General features: G+C 47.3%; 1 protein-coding gene across 1 annotated transcript; it reads left to right on the plus strand.

The window, feature by feature from the left end:
- The first annotated feature begins 8 nt into the window (after positions 1 to 8).
- PSMD10 (proteasome 26S subunit, non-ATPase 10) lies at positions 9 to 16,820 on the plus strand. Its single transcript, XM_069747147.1, has 5 exons — positions 9 to 165; positions 13,138 to 13,236; positions 13,827 to 13,973; positions 14,170 to 14,336; positions 16,415 to 16,820. Exons 1-5 carry the CDS (start codon positions 49 to 51, stop codon positions 16,566 to 16,568), a joined length of 684 nt encoding a protein of 227 aa, XP_069603248.1. The 5' UTR covers positions 9 to 48; the 3' UTR covers positions 16,569 to 16,820.
- The last annotated feature ends 3,350 nt before the right edge of the window (positions 16,821 to 20,170 follow it).

Raw genomic sequence — 20,170 nt, forward strand, 5'->3', positions numbered from 1 at the left:
TGATTGGCTGCCGGTAGCAGGCAGCTTCAGTTCTTTCCCTTTGTCAGCATGGAGGAGGTGAGAGTGTCTGATGTGGAGGTGTGTAACCTGGCGTACAGGGGGCAGCTGGAGGAGCTGAGGAGCAGGGTGCTGGCAGACAAGGCTCTGGCCTCCACGACTGACCAGGTAAGGCTGAGCCCACAGAGGAACTACTAGTCTCAGCATGCTCAGGACTTTTCCGGAGTGCATGGACATCTCAGGTGAGGAGCCAGGACCTGCACATGCCCAGTGACTGCTATACAGGGGGCTCACTATATAAATGCCCAGTGACTGCTATACAGGGGGCTCACTATATAAATGCCCAGTGACTGCTATACAGGGGGCTCCCTCTATATAAATGCCCAGTGTCTGCTATACAGGGGGCTCACTATATAAATGCCCAGTGACTGCTATACAGGGGCTCCCTCTATATAAATGCCCAGTGACTGCTATACAGGGGGCTCACTCTATATAAATGCCCAGTGACTGCTATACAGGGGCTCCCTCTATATAAATGCCCAGTGACTGCTATACAGGGGCTCCCTCTATATAAATGCCCAGTGACTGCTATACAGGGGCTCCCTCTATATAAATGCCCAGTGACTGCTATACAGGGGGTCACTATATATAAATGCCCAGTGACTGCTATACAGGGGGTCACTCTTTATAAATGCCCAGTGACTGCTATACAGGGGGTCACTCTTTATAAATGCCCAGTGACTGCTATACAGGGGGTCACTCTTTATAAATGTCCAGTGACTGCTATACAGGGGCTCCCTCTATATAAATGTCCAGTGACTGCTATACAGGGGCTCCCTCTATATAAATGCCCAGTGACTGCTATACAGGGGCTCCCTCTATATAAATGCCCAGTGACTGCTATACAGGGGCTCCCTCTATATAAATGTCCAGTGACTGCTATACAGGGGCTCCCTCTATATAAATGCCCAGTGACTGCTATACAGGGGCTCCCTCTATATAAATGCCCAGTGACTGCTATACAGGGGCTCCCTCTATATAAATGCCCAGTGACTGCTATACAGGGGGTCACTATATATAAATGCCCAGTGACTGCTATACAGGGGGTCACTCTTTATAAATGCCCAGTGACTGCTATACAGGGGGTCACTCTTTATAAATGCCCAGTGACTGCTATACAGGGGGTCACTCTTTATAAATGTCCAGTGACTGCTATACAGGGGGTCACTCTATATAAATGCCCAGTGACTGCTATACAGGGGCTCCCTCTATATAAATGCCCAGTGACTGCTATACAGGGGGCTCACTATATAAATGCCCAGTGACTGCTATACAGGGGGCTCACTCTATATAAATGTCCAGTGACTGCTATACAGGGGCTCCCTCTATATAAATGCCCAGTGACTGCTATACAGGGGCTCCCTCTATATAAATGCCCAGTGACTGCTATACAGGGGGTCACTCTTTATAAATGCCCAGTGACTGCTATACAGGGGGTCACTCTTTATAAATGTCCAGTGACTGCTATACAGGGGGTCACTCTATATAAATGCCCAGTGACTGCTATACAGGGGCTCCCTCTATATAAATGCCCAGTGACTGCTATACAGGGGGCTCACTCTATATAAATGCCCAGTGACTGCTATACAGGGGGCTCACTATATAAATGCCCAGTGACTGCTATACAGGGGGCTCACTCTATATAAATGTCCAGTGACTGCTATACAGGGGGTCACTCTATATAAATGCCCAGTGACTGCTATACAGGGGGCTCACTATATATAAATGCCCAGTGACTGCTATACAGGGGGTCACTCTATATAAATGCCCAGTGACTGCTATACAGGGGCTCCCTCTATATAAATGCCCAGTGACTGCTATACAGGGGGCTCACTATATATAAATGCCCAGTGACTGCTATACAGGGGGTCACTCTATATAAATGCCCAGTGACTGCTATACAGGGGGTCACTCTATATAAATGCCCAGTGACTGCTATACAGGGGGCTCACTCTATATAAATGCCCAGTGACTGCTATACAGGGGGTCACTCTATATAAATGCCCAGTGACTGCTATACAGGGGGCTCACTATATATAAATGCCCAGTGACTGCTATACAGGGGGTCACTCTATATAAATGCCCAGTGACTGCTATACAGGGGCTCCCTCTATATAAATGCCCAGTGACTGCTATACAGGGGGTCACTCTATATAAATGCCCAGTGACTGCTATACAGGGGGCTCCCTCTATATAAATGTCCAGTGACTGCTATACAGGGGGTCACTCTATATAAATGTCCAGTGACTGCTATACAGGGGGCTCCCTCTATATAAATGCCCAGTGACTGCTATACAGGGGGCTCACTATATATAAATGCCCAGTGACTGCTATACAGGGGGTCACTCTATATAAATGCCCAGTGACTGCTATACAGGGGGTCACTCTATATAAATGCCCAGTGACTGCTATACAGGGGGCTCACTCTATATAAATGTCCAGTGACTGCTATACAGGGGCTCACTCTATATAAATGCCCAGTGACTGCTATACAGGGGGTCACTCTATATAAATGCCCAGTGACTGCTATACAGGGGCACACTCTATATAAATGCCCAGTGACTGCTATACAGGGGCTCACTCAATATAAATGCCCAGTGACTGCTATACAGGGGGTCACTCTATATAAATGCCCAGTGACTGCTATACAGGGGGTCACTCTATATAAATGCCCAGTGACTGCTATACAGGGGGTCACTCTATATAAATGCCCAGTGACTGCTATACAGGGGCACACTCTATATAAATGTCCAGTGACTGCTATACAGGGGGCTCCCTCTATATAAATGTCCAGTGACTGCTATACAGGGGGCTCCCTCTATATAAATGCCCAGTGACTGCTATACAGGGGGTCACTCTTTATAAATGCCCAGTGACTGCTATACAGGGGCACACTCTATATAAATGCCCAGTGACTGCTATACAGGGGCTCACTCAATATAAATGTCCAGTGACTGCTATACAGGGGGTCACTCTATATAAATGCCCAGTGACTGCTATACAGGGGGCTCCCTCTATATAAATGCCCAGTGACTGCTATACAGGGGGTCCCTCTATATAAATGCCCAGTGACTGCTATACAGGGGGTCACTCTATATAAATGCCCAGTGACTGCTATACAGGGGCTCACTCAGTATAAATGCCCAGTGACTGCTATACAGGGGGTCCCTCTATATAAATGCCCAGTGACTGCTATACAGGGGGTCCCTCTATATAAATGCCCAGTGACTGCTATACAGGGGCTCACTCAGTATAAATGCCCAGTGACTGCAATACAGGGGCTCACTCAGTATAAATGCCCAGTGACTGCTATACAGGGGGTCACTCTATATAAATGTCCAGTGACTGCTATACAGGGGGTCACTCAATATAAATGCCCAGTGACTGCTATACAGGGGGTCACTCTATATAAATGTCCAGTGACTGCTATACAGGGGGCTCCCTCTATATAAATGCCCAGTGACTGCTATACAGGGGGCTCCCTCTATATAAATGCCCAGTGACTGCTATACAGGGGGCTCCCTCTATATAAATGCCCAGTGACTGCTATACAGGGGCTCCCTCTATATAAATGCCCAGTGACTGCTATACAGGGGGCTCACTATATAAATGCCCAGTGACTGCTATACAGGGGGCTCACTCTATATAAATGTCCAGTGACTGCTATACAGGGGGTCACTCAATATAAATGCCCAGTGACTGCTATACAGGGGGTCACTCTATATAAATGTCCAGTGACTGCTATACAGGGGGCTCCCTCTATATAAATGCCCAGTGACTGCTATACAGGGGCTCCCTCTATATAAATGCCCAGTGACTGCTATACAGGGGGCTCACTATATAAATGCCCAGTGACTGCTATACAGGGGGCTCACTCTATATAAATGTCCAGTGACTGCTATACAGGGGCTCCCTCTATATAAATGCCCAGTGACTGCTATACAGGGGGCTCCCTCTATATAAATGCCCAGTGACTGCTATACAGGGGGCTCACTATATATAAATGCCCAGTGACTGCTATACAGGGGGTCACTCTATATAAATGCCCAGTGACTGCTATACAGGGGCTCCCTCTATATAAATGCCCAGTGACTGCTACACAGGGGGTCACTCTATATAAATGCCCAGTGACTGCTATACAGGGGGCTCCCTCTATATAAATGTCCAGTGACTGCTATACAGGGGGCTCACTATATAAATGCCCAGTGACTGCTATACAGGGGCTCCCTCTATATAAATGTCCAGTGACTGCTATACAGGGGGTCACTCTATATAAATGCCCAGTGACTGCTATACAGGGGTCACTCTATATAAATGCCCAGTGACTGCTATACAGGGGCTCCCTCTATATAAATGTCCAGTGACTGCTATACAGGGGGCTCACTCTATATAAATGCCCAGTGACTGCTATACAGGAGGTCACTCTATATAAATGCCCAGTGACTGCTATACAGGGGTCACTCTATATAAATGCCCAGTGACTGCTATACAGGGGCTCCCTCTATATAAATGTCCAGTGACTGCTATACAGGGGGTCACTCTATATAAATGCCCAGTGACTGCTATACAGGGGGCTCACTCTATATAAATGCCCAGTGACTGCTATACAGGGGGTCACTCTATATAAATGCCCAGTGACTGCTATACAGGGGGTCACTCAATATAAATGCCCAGTGACTGCTATACAGGGGGTCACTCTATATAAATGTCCAGTGACTGCTATACAGGGGGCTTCCTCTATATAAATGTCCAGTGACTGCTATAAAGGGGGTCACTCTTTATAAATGTCCAGTGACTGCTATACAGGGGGCTCACTCTATATAAATGTCCAGTGACTGCTATACAGGGGCTCACTCTATATAAATGCCCAGTGACTGCTATACAGGGGGCTCACTCTATATAAATGCCCAGTGACTGCTATACAGGGGCTCACTCTATATAAATGTCCAGTGACTGCTATACAGGGGCTCACTCTATATAAATGCCCAGTGACTGCTATACAGGGGGTCACTCTATATAAATGCCCAGTGACTGCTATACAGGGGCTCACTCTATATAAATGCCCAGTGACTGCTATACAGGGGGCTCACTCTATATAAATGCCCAGTGACTGCTATACAGGGGGTCACTCTATATAAATGTCCAGTGACTGCTATACAGGGGGTCACTCTATATAAATGTCCAGTGACTGCTATACAGGGGGTCACTCTATATAAATGCCCAGTGACTGCTATACAGGGGGCTCACTCTATATAAATGCCCAGTGACTGCTATACAGGGGGCTCACTCTATATAAATGCCCAGTGACTGCTATACAGGGGGCTCACTATATATAAATGCCCAGTGACTGCTATACAGGGGGTCACTCTATATAAATGCCCAGTGACTGCTATACAGGGGCTCACTCAGTATAAATGCCCAGTGACTGCTATACAGGGGGCTCCCTCTATATAAATGTCCAGTGACTGCTATACAGGGGGTCACTCAATATAAATGCCCAGTGACTGCTATACAGGGGGTCACTCAATATAAATGCCCAGTGACTGCTATACAGGGGGTCACTCTATATAAATGCCCAGTGACTGCTATACAGGGGGCTCCCTCTATATAAATGCCCAGTGACTGCTATACAGGGGGCTCCCTCTATATAAATGTCCAGTGACTGCTATACAGGGGGCTCCCTCTATATAAATGCCCAGTGACTGCTATACAGGGGGTCACTCTATATAAATGCCCAGTGACTGCTATACAGGGGGCTCCCTCTATATAAATGCCCAGTGACTGCTATACAGGGGGTCACTCTATATAAATGCCCAGTGACTGCTATACAGGGGCTCCCTCTATATAAATGTCCAGTGACTGCTATACAGGGGGTCACTCTATATAAATGCCCAGTGACTGCTATACAGGGGGCTCACTATATAAATGCCCAGTGACTGCTATACAGGGGGTCACTATATAAATGCCCAGTGACTGCTATACAGGGGCACACTCTATATAAATGCCCAGTGACTGCTATACAGGGGGTCACTCTATATAAATGCCCAGTGACTGCTATACAGGGGGTCACTCTATATAAATGCCCAGTGACTGCTATACAGGGGCTCCCTCTATATAAATGTCCAGTGACTGCTATACAGGGGGTCACTCTATATAAATGTCCAGTGACTGCTATACAGGGGGTCACTCTATATAAATGCCCAGTGACTGCTATACAGGGGCTCCCTCTATATAAATGTCCAGTGACTGCTATACAGGGGGTCACTCTATATAAATGCCCAGTGACTGCTATACAGGGGGTCACTCTTTATAAATGTCCAGTGACTGCTATACAGGGGGCTCACTCTATATAAATGTCCAGTGACTGCTATACAGGGGGTCACTCTATATAAATGCCCAGTGACTGCTATACAGGGGGCTCACTCTATATAAATGCCCAGTGACTGCTATACAGGGGGTCACTCAATATAAATGCCCAGTGACTGCTATACAGGGGGCTCACTCTATATAAATGTCCAGTGACTGCTATACAGGGGGTCACTCAATATAAATGCCCAGTGACTGCTATACAGGGGGTCACTCTATATAAATGCCCAGTGACTGCTATACAGGGGGCTCACTCTATATAAATGCCCAGTGACTGCTATACAGGGGGCTCACTCTATATAAATGCCCAGTGACTGCTATACAGGGGGTCACTCTATATAAATGTCCAGTGACTGCTATACAGGGGGTCACTCTATATAAATGCCCAGTGACTGCTATACAGGGGGTCACTCTATATAAATGTCCTGTGACTGCTATACAGGGGGCTCACTCTATATAAATGCCCAGTGACTGCTATACAGGGGGTCACTCTATATCAATGCCCAGTGTCTGCTATACAGGGGGCTCACTATATAAATGCCCAGTGACTGCTATACAGGGGGCTCACTATATATACCGGTAAATGCCCAGTGACTGCTATACAGGGGGCTCACTATATATAAATGTCCAGTGACTGCTATACAGGGGGCTCACTATATAAATGCCCAGTGACTGCTATACAGGGGGTCACTATATAAATGCCCAGTGACTGCTATACAGGGGCACACTCTATATAAATGCCCAGTGACTGCTATACAGGGGGTCACTCTATATAAATGCCCAGTGACTGCTATACAGGGGGTCACTCTATATAAATGCCCAGTGACTGCTATACAGGGGGTAACTCTATATAAATGCCCAGTGACTGCTATACAGGGGGTCACTATATAAATGCCCAGTGACTGCTATACAGGGGCACACTCTATATAAATGCCCAGTGACTGCTATACAGGGGCTCCCTCTATATAAATGTCCAGTGACTGCTATACAGGGGGTCACTCTTTATAAATGTCCAGTGACTGCTATACAGGGGGCTCCCTCTATATAAATGTCCAGTGACTGCTATACAGGGGGCTCACTCTATATAAATGCCCAGTGACTGCTATACAGGGGGTCACTATATAAATGCCCAGTGACTGCTATACAGGGGCTCACTCTATATAAATGCCCAGTGACTGCTATACAGGGGGCTCCCTCTATATAAATGCCCAGTGACTGCTATACAGGGGGCTCCCTCTATATAAATGCCCAGTGACTGCTATACAGGGGGTCACTCTATATAAATGTCCAGTGACTGCTGTACAGGGGGTCACTCTATATAAATGTCCAGTGACTGCTATACAGGGGGTCACTCTATATAAATGCCCAGTGACTGCTATACAGGGGCTCACTCTATATAAATGCCCAGTGACTGCTATACAGGGGGTCACTCTATATAAATGTCCAGTGACTGCTATACAGGGGGTCACTCAATATAAATGCCCAGTGACTGCTATACAGGGGGCTCACTCTATATAAATGTCCAGTGACTGCTATACAGGGGGTCACTCAATATAAATGCCCAGTGACTGCTATACAGGGGGTCACTCTATATAAATGCCCAGTGACTGCTATACAGGGGGCTCACTCTATATAAATGCCCAGTGACTGCTATACAGGGGGCTCACTCTATATAAATGCCCAGTGACTGCTATACAGGGGGTCACTCTATATAAATGTCCAGTGACTGCTATACAGGGGGCTCACTCTATATAAATGCCCAGTGACTGCTATACAGGGGGTCACTCTATATCAATGCCCAGTGACTGCTATACAGGGGGTCACTCTATATAAATGTCCAGTGACTGCTATACAGGGGGTCACTCTATATAAATGCCCAGTGACTGCTATACAGGGGGTCACTCTATATAAATGTCCAGTGACTGCTATACAGGGGGCTCACTCTATATAAATGCCCAGTGACTGCTATACAGGGGGTCACTCTATATCAATGCCCAGTGTCTGCTATACAGGGGGCTCACTATATAAATGCCCAGTGACTGCTATACAGGGGGCTCACTATATATACCGGTAAATGCCCAGTGACTGCTATACAGGGGGCTCACTATATATAAATGCCCAGTGACTGCTATACAGGGGGTCACTATATATAAATGCCCAGTGACTGCTATACAGGGGGCTCACTCTATATATTGGGCACATGGTGGGTGCACCAGTCTCCTTTGGTCATACATTACCTTTATCCAGACCATTCCCTGGTAATAAAGGCACAGATGATTGGCCTCGGGGAGACCAAAACATCCAACACTGCGGAGACACCATCACGTGTTTCTCAACGCAGTGATTCCAGAACACTGCCCCCATCCCTTATGGGAAATATGCAGATGCAGGTAAAGAAGCTGCGGAGACACCATCACGTGTTTCTCGACGCAAGCAGTGAATAGCCAGGCCTTTCCCCGGGAAGGAAGAACCACGGGAAGGGCAGCATCCTATGAAGGAAAGCCACCTATGCCAAGCATGGTATCCATCCACAGACAGCTGTTTCGGGGTGTTTGCCCCTCATCAGTGTGGAGTAGGAATCTGGCTATTAGGAGCAGTGCCTAGTAAAAAGGCTATAAAGGCACAGATGATTGGCCTCGGGGAGACCAAAACATCCAACACTGCGGAGACACCATCACGTGTTTCTCAACGCAGTGATTCCAGAACACTGCCCCCATCCCTTATGGGAAATATGCAGATGCAGGTAAAGAAGCTGCGGAGACACCATCACGTGTTTCTCGACGCAAGCAGTGAATAGCCAGGCCTTTCCCCGGGAAGGAAGAACCACGGGAAGGGCAGCATCCTATGAAGGAAAGCCACCTATGCCAAGCATGGTATCCATCCACAGACAGCTGTTTCGGGGTGTTTGCCCCTCATCAGTGTGGAGTAGGAATCTGGCTATTAGGAGCAGTGCCTAGTAAAAAGTATGCTTGGCATAGGTGGCTTTCCTTCATAGGATGCTGCCCTTCCCGTGGTTCTTCCTTCCCGGGGAAAGGCCTGGCTATTCACTGCTTGCGTCGAGAAACACGTGATGGTGTCTCCGCAGCTTCTTTACCTGCATCTGCATATTTCCCATAAGGGATGGGGGCAGTGTTCTGGAATCACTGCGTTGAGAAACACGTGATGGTGTCTCCGCAGTGTTGGATGTTTTGGTCTCCCCGAGGCCAATCATCTGTGCCTTTATAGCCTTTTTACTAGGCACTGCTCCTAATAGCCAGATTCCTACTCCACACTGATGAGGGGCAAACACCCCGAAACAGCTGTCTGTGGATGGATACCATGCTTGGCATAGGTGGCTTTCCTTCATAGGATGCTGCCCTTCCCGTGGTTCTTCCTTCCCGGGGAAAGGCCTGGCTATTCACTGCTTGCGTCGAGAAACACGTGATGGTGTCTCCGCAGCTTCTTTACCTGCATCTGCATATTTCCCATAAGGGATGGGGGCAGTGTTCTGGAATCACTGCGTTGAGAAACACGTGATGGTGTCTCCGCAGTGTTGGATGTTTTGGTCTCCCCGAGGCCAATCATCTGTGCCTTTATAGCCTTTTTACTAGGCACTGCTCCTAATAGCCAGATTCCTACTCCACACTGATGAGGGGCAAACACCCCGAAACAGCTGTCTGTGGATGGATACCATGCTTGGCATAGGTGGCTTTCCTTCATAGGATGCTGCCCTTCCCGTGGTTCTTCCTTCCCGGGGAAAGGCCTGGCTATTCACTGCTTGCGTCGAGAAACACGTGATGGTGTCTCCGCAGCTTCTTTACCTGCATCTGCATATTTCCCATAAGGGATGGGGGCAGTGTTCTGGAATCACTGCGTTGAGAAACACGTGATGGTGTCTCCGCAGTGTTGGATGTTTTGGTCTCCCCGAGGCCAATCATCTGTGCCTTTATAGCCTTTTTACTAGGCACTGCTCCTAATAGCCAGATTCCTACTCCACACTGATGAGGGGCAAACACCCCGAAACAGCTGTCTGTGGATGGATACCATGCTTGGCATAGGTGGCTTTCCTTCATAGGATGCTGCCCTTCCCGTGGTTCTTCCTTCCCGGGGAAAGGCCTGGCTATTCACTGCTTGCGTCGAGAAACACGTGATGGTGTCTCCGCAGCTTCTTTACCTGCATCTGCATATTTCCCATAAGGGATGGGGGCAGTGTTCTGGAATCACTGCGTTGAGAAACACGTGATGGTGTCTCCGCAGTGTTGGATGTTTTGGTCTCCCCGAGGCCAATCATCTGTGCCTTTATAGCCTTTTTACTAGGCACTGCTCCTAATAGCCAGATTCCTACTCCACACTGATGAGGGGCAAACACCCCGAAACAGCTGTCTGTGGATGGATACCATGCTTGGCATAGGTGGCTTTCCTTCATAGGATGCTGCCCTTCCCGTGGTTCTTCCTTCCCGGGGAAAGGCCTGGCTATTCACTGCTTGCGTCGAGAAACACGTGATGGTGTCTCCGCAGCTTCTTTACCTGCATCTGCATATTTCCCATAAGGGATGGGGGCAGTGTTCTGGAATCACTGCGTTGAGAAACACGTGATGGTGTCTCCGCAGTGTTGGATGTTTTGGTCTCCCCGAGGCCAATCATCTGTGCCTTTATAGCCTTTTTACTAGGCACTGCTCCTAATAGCCAGATTCCTACTCCACACTGATGAGGGGCAAACACCCCGAAACAGCTGTCTGTGGATGGATACCATGCTTGGCATAGGTGGCTTTCCTTCATAGGATGCTGCCCTTCCCGTGGTTCTTCCTTCCCGGGGAAAGGCCTGGCTATTCACTGCTTGCGTCGAGAAACACGTGATGGTGTCTCCGCAGCTTCTTTACCTGCATTCCCTGGTAATGACCCAGCACATTCTTGTTTTATTTATTTATTGTACAACATTCGGTTCTAAGAAGTTAACAGATATTTCTCCCTTGGATAGCCAGATGCTGTTTGTCTTTTTTTATTATTAAAAACCGCAGACGTGATTGTTTTTGAGACTTTGTTGAAAGGAGCACTCCGGCTGTATGTTAGATATGTATTTATTTTATATTTCCCCCATTACCAATCAGGAGTGTGGTTCGGTGTGATTTGCGATGCTTGCCAGTCGCCATCTTCTGCCGTTTCCATCGAGTGACCTCAGTTGCGTCCGGACGGATACATCGCCTTTTGTGTGGCCCAGGAGTCTTTGTACGGCCATGGGACTCTGAGCAATGCTCTTATAGACTTACAAGAGAGCAAGTAATGATCATTGTGAGCTGTGCAGTCCGACAAGATCAGGAGAGGATCGGAGCAGCGCTGGGAACGGCAGAAGACGGCGACCGGTAAGTATTTCATTGCAAGCGCTGTAGATGCATTGTTTGGTAATGGAGGGGGCAATAGAATAAAAAGAGATAAGGTCCAGCAGTTACTTGCTCTTTGCTAAAATGCATCTTTTTTATTGTAGATCCATAAAAACAGCTCTGGATAAAATCATTCAAAAGTTAAAAGATCACAAACACATTTCAGAGCTATGTTTTTGATAGAGTAATGATGCTAGAATACTGCTTTAAGATAACAACGGGCCACTAAAATACATTTAAAATCTCTAAATTGTGTTCCCCTTTCCACATATTTTTATGTAAATCACGTTTTCATTTTCCCCATTGGAGGCAGGGATAGAAATAGCCATCAAGACTGGCAGCAGCTTTCATTTATGTTTTATTTATTTCACATATTGTGAAAGATCATAAATGCTGGCATTGCAACATTTAAATAGATTTTATTTTTGCAGATTTCCCCTATAACTGGGGGTTAGCCAGAGTTGCAGGGTAAAATCAGGGTTGCAATCGCATAATTGCTGGGGCCGGAGGAGACTGCGCTGCCAGCGCTTCCTATATTGTATACCCAGCGCGGTCTATACAGCAGTTAGGAAGGTAGAGGCGGTAATAACCCATGTCTGCCTTCTCTACGGTGAGTCAGACGGTCACTTGCAGTTTGCTCCTGCAGTCACACGATCTGCAGACCATCACATTATAAAACATCCTTGTAGAGCCATATGCAGACCATCCGATCGTTTTAAGATATTGGGCTGTCCACAAGTAATTGCTAGCCAGCATGTAATAGTGCATTTCCCCTGCAGCACAAGTCTCAGGCTGGTCATAGCATTTTCTGAAGCTGAATGCTGGACCAAATTCAGTCTGAAAGTGGGAACAGATGATCGTTGATGCGGAGTACTGCACTACGTTATCTGACAGTCCTTTAGTCTGTGAATGGAGCGATCGTGTTTGTCCGACCTCCTCTCCATTCATTGTCTACGGGACTGTACTCTGCTTTCTCCAGCAGTCCCATTGAAACTGAACTGAACTTTCTCTCCTCTGCAACATTCAAGACACACCTGGGTTCCAGAGCCCCATTCTCTAGATGGGTGGGGGTCTCAGCAGTCGGACCGCCAATGATCAGTAATTTCCCAATATCCTATGCATAAAGGAAAAATGACTTCATGATATCCCTTTAATAAGCTGTCATTCTAAAAACTGCTGCCCCTGTTCCCGCTAACCTGCAGTCACACGTATGCATGCCGCGGTTACATCAGGTGACGGTCTTGACTGAATTTGGGGCAGAATCTTCTTTGTTTCAATAGAGGTTTACATGTAAATTAGTTTTAATACCATTCAGAACATGTTATCCAAATAACTTAATGTTTTGTCTCTGGTTTAGGATGAGCGGACACCGCTGCACTGGGCATGTTCTGCAGGGCAGACAGAGGTGGCTGACTACTTAATGCAGCTGGGTGTGCCCGTGGATGACAAGGACGATGTAAGGCGATATTTCTGAAGATGCACCAAAGCTTCTTGCACAGTGCACCTGTAGTGTGTGTGTGAGGTTCTCTCTGGGAAGATTGTAATATTAGATAAATTAGGATTGAGGGCTCATTCAGATGTCCGTGTTTTTTTTTTTTTACATACGAGAAAAACGAACCTAGTTGTGCCGTCTGAGGTGTAGAATGAAAAAAAGCTTCTCTACCTTCTCCTGTATATCAGTCCATGAACAATGGAGATGGATGGCATCTGTGTGCTGTCTGATTTTTCATGTCCATAGACCTGCGTTATCTTGTGTCCGCGATTTTGGTCTTTAAAAAAAAAAGTTGGATAGGCGAACAGCCCCATAGACTATACCAAGTGTGAGCGCTACTTGTAAAAATAAGAAATAGAACTCGTATGTTAACAACTGACTTCTGAATGAGCCCTAAACCCGAGAATAAACTATATTATTATTCAATTGTTTTGATTTTTTTTCCCCCTATGTTTAGCTTTCTTTTACGCCCCTCCTGCATGTGCAGGGTGAGATGACTATCTGCTTTATAAGGCGATGGTGTTTTAAACCAAATTGTGTGTTCTCTCTCCCAGGTGGGGTGGACCCCTCTCCACATTGCCGCCTCCGCAGGACGCACTGATATAGTAAGAGCCTTAATAAAGAAAGGGGCACAACTGAATGCGATCAATCAGAATGGCTGCACCCCTCTGCACTATGCCGCCTCCAAGAACAAGCACGAGGTAATGTTATCTGATGCGTTCTGCGTGCCAGTAACATTATATTGAATCCTGTTGAAATATTATTTTTTTTTGTTGCAGAATAATAGAAGAACAATGTGCCACGACTAAATGTTCAAATTTTCTCGTAAATTCCAAATATGTAAAATGTTCATTTGGCCCGCTGCGGTGCATCTACAGCTTGTCTCTACGTTTGCAGATTGCAGTTTTGCTCCTTGAAAATGGCGCTTCACCTGACGCAAAGGACAAGCTGGAGTCCACACCTCTGCACCGCGCTGCTTCCAAAGGCAACCTGAAGATCGTAGAGATCCTCCTAAAGCACAAAGCTTCCACTAACATCCAAGACACCGAGGGGAATACACCTCTGTAAGTAAAGATACGAGAACTAGACCCGTATGATGATAAAACATTCTACAATTTTCTAATATCATTTGGCGAGTTGGTGATATCTTTACAGCAGTTTGTGACTTTTTTCCCATACAGAGCTTTAAAGTTACAATTCAATTAGCAAAATTTAAGTAGAAAAGTGTCAGCTACCGCGGGTCACCGCTGACGTTGTATTTTTTGCTATGAGACACTGGTAGAGAGAGGAATGTAGGGTAAGCAGGTATTATAAAAAGGAAAAAATACCCTTCCGTCTTGATTTTTTTTTTTTTTTACTTCTCACCTTTTATTACACTTTTTTTTTTTTTTTTTTTTTTTTTTTTTTTTGTGGCTGCAAACATTTTTCATATTTTGAAAGCCACACTGCTCTCTGGCTCTGCACATTAGTGCAAGGAGGCCATGCTTCCGCTGTACTCGACCACCAGATGCTGTGTGTATAGGAATAGTCTTGGTTATTGCCGCACGGGAGAATGCATACATGCAGAATATAATAAAATATGCAAGTTTTTTCCCTTCCCGATAAAACCTCTGTACTAAAATTGTGCAGTATGTTAGTTGGATACTATGGTAATCCTATTACAGCTCCATATAAAAGTAGTTGTAAATGGAGAAATTGGGACCCGCAATCTGGTGCATTACTGTTAGGACTCGCTCACACTGCGTATACATCGGACGAATGTGACCTGATGTATCAGAAAGCACTCGGACCAATGTTACACTATGGGGAGAAAACAATCGCAGCATTCTGCAAGTGCATCTGATGGGACTATTCGCACGCATACAAGTCTGTGGGTGACTGTAAAACATCGGACTGCGCTAGATGTTATCAGAGTGCTGTCTGATGTATGCGCACAGAGACAATGGAGAAGATGGAGACATTAAGTTCTCCATCTTCACACTCGTGCTCCAATTGTTGAATGCTAGAGAATTGGATCACACTAACATGACACTCTTGACAGACTTTGAGCCAAGTCTCATTAATATAATCGGTCTGATTCTCTCGCACAAGTGAATTTACACAAGTGTAAGTGACCCCTTCAGATGTACAGTACATGATTACAGGGGAACAAATGAATTAAAGTGGTGGTCCAGGACTGTGATGTTAATGATGTGTCCATTCGATAGGATATCAGATCGGGGTAGTTCTGGACAGATGGAAATAGTGTACAGAGCCAAAACTGCATGGCTCCGTGCACGGTATAGTGGCCATTTCTGGTACTGCAGCTTAGCTCTTGCTGAAGTGAATGATAGCACTGTTCCACTCTGAACATTGCTTACAGCTGATTGGTGGGATAGGTCATCAATATGTCAGCCCTGGACAACCCCTTTAAGTTACTCGCTATCGATCTGCACCAGTATGTGCCTAGCATTGTTCACCTCACTTTTACAAACTCAAAAGTGTAAGAACCATTCCATAAATGCCATAAACAGTGTGTAACATGGAAGCTATGCCCTTTTTGACACCTATGGAAATTTGGGTGTCTGAAAAAGTTTGCATGTTTTTTTTTCCCCAATACATTGAAAGGTGATAAACCAATGACTATAAATCACTATTATAACATGTTAGAACCTTATTCCTTCGTGAAAACAATGTCCTTGGTGTCCCATACAGTGTACAAGTTCTGCTAACCGTGCCTCGTCCGGAGGGGGCCTATGCTCCTAGACTAGTCCAGCCGAGGGATGCAGCTTTTGTGGAATAGAGGGTCAGTAGTGCGGATAACGCTGGTCATGCCCAAGGCGGCGTGATTGCGGCTGGACTAGTCTGGCTCAGTAAGATGTCCTGACATGTACTTGTGGCCATTTATATGGAACAATATTGCACTGTAGGACTGTAGGAATAAGGCTCTAAGGCCACATGGTGCAGGTGTAACACTGTTGGGGGACCTGACAGGATCCCCTTTAATGTGTATGTGAAACCTAGAACTGATGATTGGGGGTTCTTGCAGTTTCCACTATGGAAATCGTTTTGTAAATGCTAGTTTTCCCTGCAGTGAAGAATTAAAGGTTGAACTTTTTATTATGGACTGTCATCTCGGTAATCCTCTGTCTGTCTCTTCCAGTCATCTCGCCTGTGATGAGGAGCGAACAGAAGAAGCCAAGTTCTTAGTAGAACATGGAGCAAGTATTTATATAGAAAATAAGGATGAGAAGACCCCACTACAGGTGTCCCGAGGAGGCCTGGGAGCGGTCCTGAGAAGAATAGTGGAGGGCTAGTTACTTCTTCCTACACATAGGACTCCGGTACCCATAGCTTGTGCATTCGCCACCACACTGGGCTGTCTGAATATTCAGTCACACTTGCCATATTCTGCATTATACATAGTAACAAGTAGGACCGTTTTTACAGGATCGTTCCTTACTGCTACAATCCTACAGCAAGATGTGTACACTGCTCCTACAGCCTGCTGACGGAGATATTGTGTCCACTGCTATTTATTCACTAATAAAGGCAGAAATGAGTGGCCATCTTTATGGAAATACTTCGTTACTGATCTCTAAGTATAATGGTACTGATGCTATGCATATTAATGGCTGGGTGAGATTGGGGTGGATATATTCAGTTATCTCTTTAAAGGGAATGTGTCACCAGGTTTTTGCCATGTAATCTGACAGCAGAAAAAGGGGCAGTGACCATGCCATGTGTTGCTTGCTGTCATTTTGATAAATCGCTGTGTTCTCTGCTGCAGATCTAGCAGTTCTCTGAATGCTGAGCTGTGTATAACCCCGCCCACATCACTGATTGGTAGATTTCAGTGTACACTGTGCATAGGCAGAAAGCTGCCAATCGGTAATGGGGTCAGTATTACACAGAACATGTTGACCAGGAGGCACAAGATGCCTAGTCCTGTAGTGATAATCTCCTGCTAATAAAGCACTGAATTTATTGACAAAACAGCACACAATCTAATAAGTGACACATCGCTGGAATCAGGGTCTCAGTCCTTAGGTTGTGCTGCTCTCAGATTACATGACAAAAGCGTGCTGACAGATTATCTTTAAGATAAGCAAAGTGTACGTTCACCTTTTTGCTAATTCTATGGCAAATGTGCACTTGGAGTGCGGGATTGCATATTCATCAATATTCCATTGTAGTTCAGAAATGCCCCATTCATGAGAAGGAACAATCCAGGGTAGCTTCTAGGAGACCAGAATCCTTCTGGTTTCATTGTCAAGTCATCCGTTTAGTAATAAGCAGTCCCTGGGTGAGGCTGCTGAAGGCTACAATGTAATTAGGAGATATTAGACTGGTTAGTTGTCTCCCATGAATACAATATATTAATGAGTCTATGCAGTTAAGGGTATCCTCACCTGCTCCACAAGTGTCCTCGATTGGGTGTGACAGTCAAGTTGAGGACAGGCTCATGGGTATCGCCTGCCTTGTCTCACCCTCCGTCCTAAGAAACAAAGAACCTTTAGTAAAATCATTAAAGGCGTTGTCTCATGTTTGAAAGCTATTACCTATCAGTAGGATAGGGGATAGGAACTCCTGTGCAACACAAGGGAAATCCTGAAGACTTGATCTGTTGGTGTCTCTTGAAGACTGGAGTTGGGGATCACTGCCCCAGTCAAAATTTCCAACCCGTTAACGTTTTCTGTTTGTTGTTTTTTTTTTTTTTTTTTAATTTGGAGATGACAACAAATGCAGCCAGCAGGGGGCAGCAGTCAGTCAGAAATCCACACAAATTTGGAGGAGGTGCGGAGCATTCACATTCAATGCAAAGCCCCCAATCGTGGCACGGCACAAGTCCTATTCGCTCAGACTCATTTTTGATAACCTGTATCTATATATCTGACAGGGAGCTTTTATGTGAAAAGATGGAGCAGCAGGTTGGACTCCCGGCCACCACTCCGGTCATTCCCAATGGATCTACTGGAAAAAGCCGAGCGCTCTCCTGCCCCGTAGGGAATGAATGGAGTAAAGGCGCACTGCTGCTCCATTTTTACAGAAATAAATGTTCCCCGTTCTGCTGATCGGTGCAGGTCCAAACAGTCATCAAGTTTTCACCTCCTGTGAATAGTTGGTGTTCTAAGGGGGGAACATTTCTTACAGTGTCGAGTGACATGCCGGTATAAGGAGACTTGTAGGCCATGCAATTCTCCTCTAGGAAATTATGTAAATGGCCTCTTCAGAAGGAAAATGATTTGATCTCTGGCCCCATCTATTGGATCTAGCAATCCTAAAAGTCAATATTGAACTTTCAAGGCTTCTTAAAGGGTCAATAATTATTTTTAGGATTGTTTTATCCAATAGATAGCGCCAGAGATCAAATCCTCTCCCTTCTCGGGGGGCGTGGCCAGCTGCCAAAGGAGCAAGACGTGGTTCCCTGAGCTCCCTGAACCACGAGGGTAATCCACCCGTTTTTAAGACTACCGGACTTCCATCTAGCGTGGAATAAGGCAGCAATCTGCAGCCCCGGAGCCACTAGTGTGATATCTAGCCGCGGAGGTGGAAAACTGCGACCCAAAGCTACGGCACCAAACGGAGGCCTACACCCAGGCCTGCGGCCTGTGAGACGCCGGTGCGGCCTGCTTCCGGCCGTAGAACTTTCGGCGCCTTCCTGCATCAACGAGGCGGCCTGGGCATAGCCTGAAGAGGAAGCTCCCTTACCTCCATCGTCCCGGATCCGGGGAGTCCCTGAGGCCTGGTCATCGCCGAGGAGGAGCAGAGACCTCGGCGCGGTGAATCGCGGCGGGTGCTATAGGCCCGCGCGCCTTCCGACCTTCCCTTGGGCCGTGGAGGCGGCGGAGTGCACTCCGGCCCACGCCGCAGAGAAGACACACCGGTCAGTGCTTGCCCGCTCGAGAACCGCTGCAGAGCTGTGCCACCCGCTTTTCCCCGGGACCCACTTCCAGCGTCGGGGCTTGGCGGTGGAGGCTGTTACCGCTAGGGGGCGCTTGATCCGTTCTGCTGGTGGCCGGCTCCCTGTGTGGTGAAAGAAGGGCGCACGGCCTCGGACGCGGCGTGCCGGACCCCTGGAGCTGCAGGCCCGAGCGCCACCACTCCATCGCGTCGCTACAGAAAACCCGGAGCCCTCCAGTGGACGGAGGATCCCCCGGTGCCTGGCGACACCAGACGGCAGAGGTGAGAGGTCGCCCCGCGATATATCCCCCCACCTGAACCATCTGTGAGGGATTTGCGCGGCTGGCCCGCCCGAACTGCCTGCAGTCCCTGAGTCCCCAGACCTGTAGAGGCTCCTGCCACCGCTGCGGTGGGTGAGGGCTCGGAGAATCTGTGTCACTGGGGAGCGGCGCCTCAGACGCGCCTGGTGGTGGGGGAGTTCCGGCCCTGGATTCTGGTCCTCTGCTCCTGCCGCCGGGTGAGGCATTGTCCGTCGCGCGGCTCCCGTGCCCCCTAGATCTCTTTGCGGTGGTCCCGGAGGCCCCCCGCACAACAGGGTCAAACTGAGCGGAGGAGGGCTAGTGAGCGATCCCCCAACCGCCTGGGCTATCTGTGAGAGGGTCCCGATATTGACATTAGGACCCGTTGCCTTCCCTGATTGAGCGCTGCAGAACTGTCCGGGATTTGAGTCAGGACGGTGGACCGACCCCTGCTGGGGTTCCCCTGATCTAGGCTGGCAATTCACCATCATACCAACCCTCCCATCGCAGTTGATATTTATCTCTGACAATCCTCTATCACGCCTTCACCCCAAATAGGCACAGCTTATATCACACCTTAAAGGTACTGTCACACTAGACGATATCGCTAGCGATCCGTGACGTTGCAGCGTCCTCGCTAGCGATATCGTCCAGTGTGACAGGCAGCAGCGATCAGGCCCCTGCTGGGAGATCGCTGGTCGGGGAAGAAAGTCATA

Source organism: Ranitomeya imitator, chromosome 2 (genome assembly GCF_032444005.1).
Source record: "Ranitomeya imitator isolate aRanImi1 chromosome 2, aRanImi1.pri, whole genome shotgun sequence".
Classification (NCBI taxonomy): domain Eukaryota; kingdom Metazoa; phylum Chordata; class Amphibia; order Anura; family Dendrobatidae; genus Ranitomeya; species Ranitomeya imitator.